At 40.3% G+C, this 4,922-nt stretch overlaps 1 protein-coding gene across 1 annotated transcript; it reads left to right on the top strand.

Annotated features, from left to right (window-relative positions):
• Positions 1–3,627: 3,627 nt before the first annotated feature.
• Positions 3,628–4,128, top strand: LOC124660471 (non-specific lipid-transfer protein 1-like). The gene is made up of 2 exons (XM_047198286.1): positions 3,628–3,989; positions 4,110–4,128. Exons 1-2 carry the CDS (start codon positions 3,628–3,630, stop codon positions 4,126–4,128), a joined length of 381 nt encoding a protein of 126 aa, XP_047054242.1.
• Positions 4,129–4,922: the final 794 nt, after the last annotated feature.

Below are 4,922 nucleotides of genomic sequence, written 5' to 3'. Positions count from 1 at the left end.
GGAGAAGCGTTGTTTGATCTTTCCCATTCTTTTGCTTTTAGGTCATACTTCTCATTCTCTTCAACATAGTTCTCATCAGGAACTCTGGGATCTTCTTCATATAGTGCATGGTGATAGTCTTGGATATTTATCATGAAGATAATTCTTTCCTTCCATTTGAGAAAATCAGCTCCATCGTTCAAATTAATGAACTCAAATTTGTCGTCCACTGCTGAAATAAGGACGCCATTTTATGAGCATTATCAAACATAACAAAAACGTGTATGATCTAAATCAAATAAGCTAAGTGTGTTTTAGTCCACATCACTGTTGGCTTAAAATATAAAATAACATTATTCATAAAAATGTGGGACATGACAATAATCAACGTTGGTCGGAATACTACCATATATCATATCTCATATGCCCATAATTTAAATCTCGAATCAAAACTTCTCGTTGGTTCTATTTTGACTAGAGAATCTCAAAACAACACAATGACCAATAAAAGTTTGCTAAATTAATAGCCAACAATAACAAAAAAGATCATACTAGACCATTAATCATTCTGCCACCATAACCTTGACACTATAACCTCAATAACATCAATGACATCTCACTGAGTAAACATTACAGAGACATTCGTAGTAAAAAATGAAATTAATAGTAATCATCAAACAGTCTCCAAATAACTTTAGACATTAAATTACATCATGGTTCACCAAATAATTGGTGAACAACAATAGTTAAATACATCACCATGATATCAACTATCACATCAACACATTAAAATTCTTCAAATAGAAACATTTTTCTTTGGAGAATCAAGATCATCATGAGCATTCATCACATTCAGTCAGTGCATGTAAAAAATATAAATCACACTTACATAATACTTTAGCATAATGACTCAACATTATTAGGTTGTAGAGTGCGACACGGAAAACCGAACCATGTGGCCATTGATTAGGTTGGCCTCAAACCATTATTCACGATCACATCATTACAAAAATGATCATGAAATCAACATAGAATTGAGCATACTATTAAGAAATCAATGTCATAGTAATGACATCATCATAAACTTCATGCTCAAATCAAATTTCATAACAGGATTGATAACGATAATTACGTTGAAAATTAATATCATTTCATAACTTTAAAATTCCATTAAAATGAGACATAATTATTAAAAAATAATGTCGTAGAAACATCATCACTAGAGCATCACCAAAATTGCCTATATAAGACACATGTAAACATGGAATTCTATTCAGAAATAATCAACATGTTTGTGATTCTATTTTGGGAAATTAATTTCTATAATAAACTATGCAAGAACATTAAATTTAATCATGATAAATATCAATTATATGAACTGAAAAGAATACATAAAAATAAGAAAGTTTTGGCAGCCAAAAAAAACTATTGGAGTGACGAAATCCTGGGACAAAGCCCACTCTCAGATTTAGCCCAACTAGCACGTGGAGCCCATTTACATGCCCACATCATTATCGTCCATTGGATCAAAACCAACAATCAGGAATCGACCCGGTCAGAACAAACCCAGTGACGCAATCTGACGTAACCCAAATTCCATTCTTCATCTTCTCCTTATGATTACCGTTGACATGGAGTACATATCTCAAAACTTTGTTTTATGCCCTTAAATAACTTTTATTTTTATTGAAGGACTAGCACATGTGTTTCCTGCTTACTTTCTTTTATCCAAGATCCAAAATATCCAAAAGAAACAAAAGAGTCTTCTAACAATTATATAGGTTCATCTAAGTATGCTTGATGGTCTGTAATACTTTTCGTTTTGTTTGAATAGAAGACCACTTATTATTGAGTATGTTTTGTAGAGTGTAAAAGATATCACTTTATAGCTCACTTGCTTGTTGTTATTCTGTAAAAATTGAACCTTGTGAATTTTTTTGTGACAATGAAAAGAAGAAAAGCAAGAAACTCCAAAGTCCATGTTAGTTTTATCACCTATCTGCTCGAGGACGAGCATAGGTTAAACTTGGGGATGTTCATGCCTGTAAAATGCATGCATGAACTTTGTAGTTTGTTGATACATATTCCCACATATTTGCAACATATATGATGTCAACCTAAACAAAGTCAAATAGAGCTAGGATCCTGGGGATGTCAATATTTCATCAAGAGAAGCACCAAGAGCACTTGGACCTCACGAGAAGGGCCAGGAGGCCCAAAAGAGGCCAGGTGACGCGCCAGGTTGGGTTGGGCGCGCCACCTGCCCTCTTTCCCTCCTTGGTCGTCCGATTCGCTTGATTATTTTGTCCATAGACTCCGTCTGACCTAAAAACCTCTATATAAAGGACCCCCTTGCTTCCTCGATAAGAGTGTGCCAGAAACACCGAAACACCAGAACATAGCCAGAACCAGCAAAGATTGGAGGGGAAAACTCCGCCGGAGCTGCCGCCGGAAGGATCTCTACCTTCTCCAACGTCTCCACCATCATCACCATGATGAAGAGGGAGTAGTCCACCTCTGGACTATGGGTTTGTGGCAATAGCTTAATCTATTTCTCTCTTGTTCTTCATAGATCTAGTACCATGTGAGCTGCCCAACATGATTATGGTCTTATATGTAATTCATGTGTGGTGGATCTTTATTCTATGATTTTCTATATGAGATTGGAACCTATTATGTGTAAGATGTATTGATAGATGCATATCATATACCCCGTTTTAATTACTTGTTTTGATCCAACTTGTTTGCAAGAGCATGTGTGGGGAGAAGTGTGTATTTGATGAAGTAGCATGGTGGTAGTGATTGAATAGTGACAACAAATTAAAGATCTACTATGGTATTTACCTTTATTTTGATGCCTCACTAGGGATAAAGTAAATTCATGTGCTATAATTGTCTTGAGACACCTTAATAATCTTGTTTGATCAAGGTAGCATATTTGTGATTCAAACATTATGTCAAATTACCTAAGGTTATACTTAGTTGATTCTTAATTTAAGATTGCTTGGAGTTTCAGTATAAGAGAAATGTGTTGCATCATTTCTATGCTAGGGCGTGATGCACATATAAATGCTTATCGGACACATGTTAAAGTTCCACCAATATTATGTCTTTGATGAATTGTTTATATCCACTACAACCAAAAAAGAGAGTAGACAATCGAACCCATGAACCCTGGTCCATTTTAAACCATAAAAAATACTTTTCCAACACAATTATCACACTTTACATCTTTTGCCATTTATTATTTCAAAAAATACAAACCAAAGGCAGGATCAAAGATGCCCCTCCAGCCCAATAGTAGTAACTGGGCACAACTATGTTGAGCGGCAGTGGGTAGCGTACCAGGCCCAGGTATAGGCAATTAGAAATACGTGTGTCATGGGTTTCTGCAGGCTTCATGCACTCTCCCCTGCCCAACCACCGCCCAAGACTCATCCAAGATGACACCTTCGGAGTTCCTGGCACGGCAGGCGCGCGCACCGGCGACGTGACACAACAACTCTACATGGTACACTCTCTCCCCAAGACAGCCTCGCCCTATATATCTTCGACGCCATGGCAGCGACTCCGGCCACCGCTAACGCCCAGCAAACCCAGCTCAGACCTCACACACAGACAACGTCACCCAAGACAAATACTTACGGGATGGGCTTCCACGCGAGCCGTGCCATCGCCGCGCTCCTCCTGGCGGCTCTGGCCATCGCCGCGACCCCGCGGGGCGCCTCGGCGGTGGTGCAGTGCGGCCAGGTCACCCAGCTGATGGCCCCCTGCATGCCGTACCTCGGCGGCGCGCCTGGGATGACGCCCTACGGCATCTGCTGCAACAGTCTCGGGGTGCTCAACCAGCTCGCCGCCACCACCGCCGACCGTGTCGCCACCTGCAACTGCGTGAAGGCGGCGGCCGCCACCGGGTTCCCCAGCGTCGACTTCGGACGCGCGGCCGCGCTCCCCGGCGCCTGCGGCCTCTCCATCAACTTCGTCGTCACCCCCAACATGGACTGTAACCAGTACGTACTACGTGTAGACATGCACCGTACTTTAATTTCCTAATGCACCGTCGATACGAATGTGAAAATTAACCTCTTCTTTCGTTCGCTTCGACGACGACGTCGTTGCATTTCATGCAGGGTTACTGATGAACCATGAGACTGATCTGGAGAACCACACACGCATGGAATACATAGGAAATGGCCCAGAATTCCGATGACCATAATAAAATGAGCAAGCTATACGATCGAACAAGGGCCCTTGATATATTCTATTACTTAGTATTAGTTAATTGAATTCCTAATGTATTATTTCTGTATGTGTTTATATATGCTACACAACGCGTTAAATAAACTACATTGTTGGCGCGTCCACGCTGATCAACTTGAAAATACACCATGCGTAATTTTTACAGATGCATATCTATATGCCAGATGAAGAATAATAACCACAGCAAACTCGTTGTGCGGTTTTGTATTTACGGCTGTCCAAAATGAATTTAGTCCCTAAAATCTAGAAGAAAAAAATCATATGCAGAACATTCACAGTAACTACGTCAATTCAGTTCACAGTTAGAAAAATATCGCTTCAGCAAAATACAGCCATCACGATGATCCATGAAATACATAAGCAATCCAAAAAACCGGTTCTGAATCCCTCGAAGCAATCAACTTAAGATAACAACAAATTAAGTTCCCATACCACATGATAATAGAACTAATGACGAACATAGGAATTATTGCAGATCACCTCTATAAAGTTCCAGGATGATATATTCGTCCTAGAAATTGTTGAACAGTATGATGACGAGTGTCACGTTGCCCAGGCTGCCCTTGCGCATCGCAAGTTCAGCCAACTCCTTTGCAAGTATGTCCGGTGAGGTCGTGTGCAGCCTCGTCTGGATGAAGCTGCCCGCCTCGGCTGAACTGACGTGGTCCCAGAGCCCGCCGGTG

The sequence above is a fragment of the Lolium rigidum genome, chromosome 6 (genome assembly GCF_022539505.1).
Source record: "Lolium rigidum isolate FL_2022 chromosome 6, APGP_CSIRO_Lrig_0.1, whole genome shotgun sequence".
NCBI classification, from domain to species: domain Eukaryota; kingdom Viridiplantae; phylum Streptophyta; class Magnoliopsida; order Poales; family Poaceae; genus Lolium; species Lolium rigidum.
Note: the sequence above shows the minus strand (reverse complement) of the source record. Positions and strands in the feature narration are given on the sequence as shown.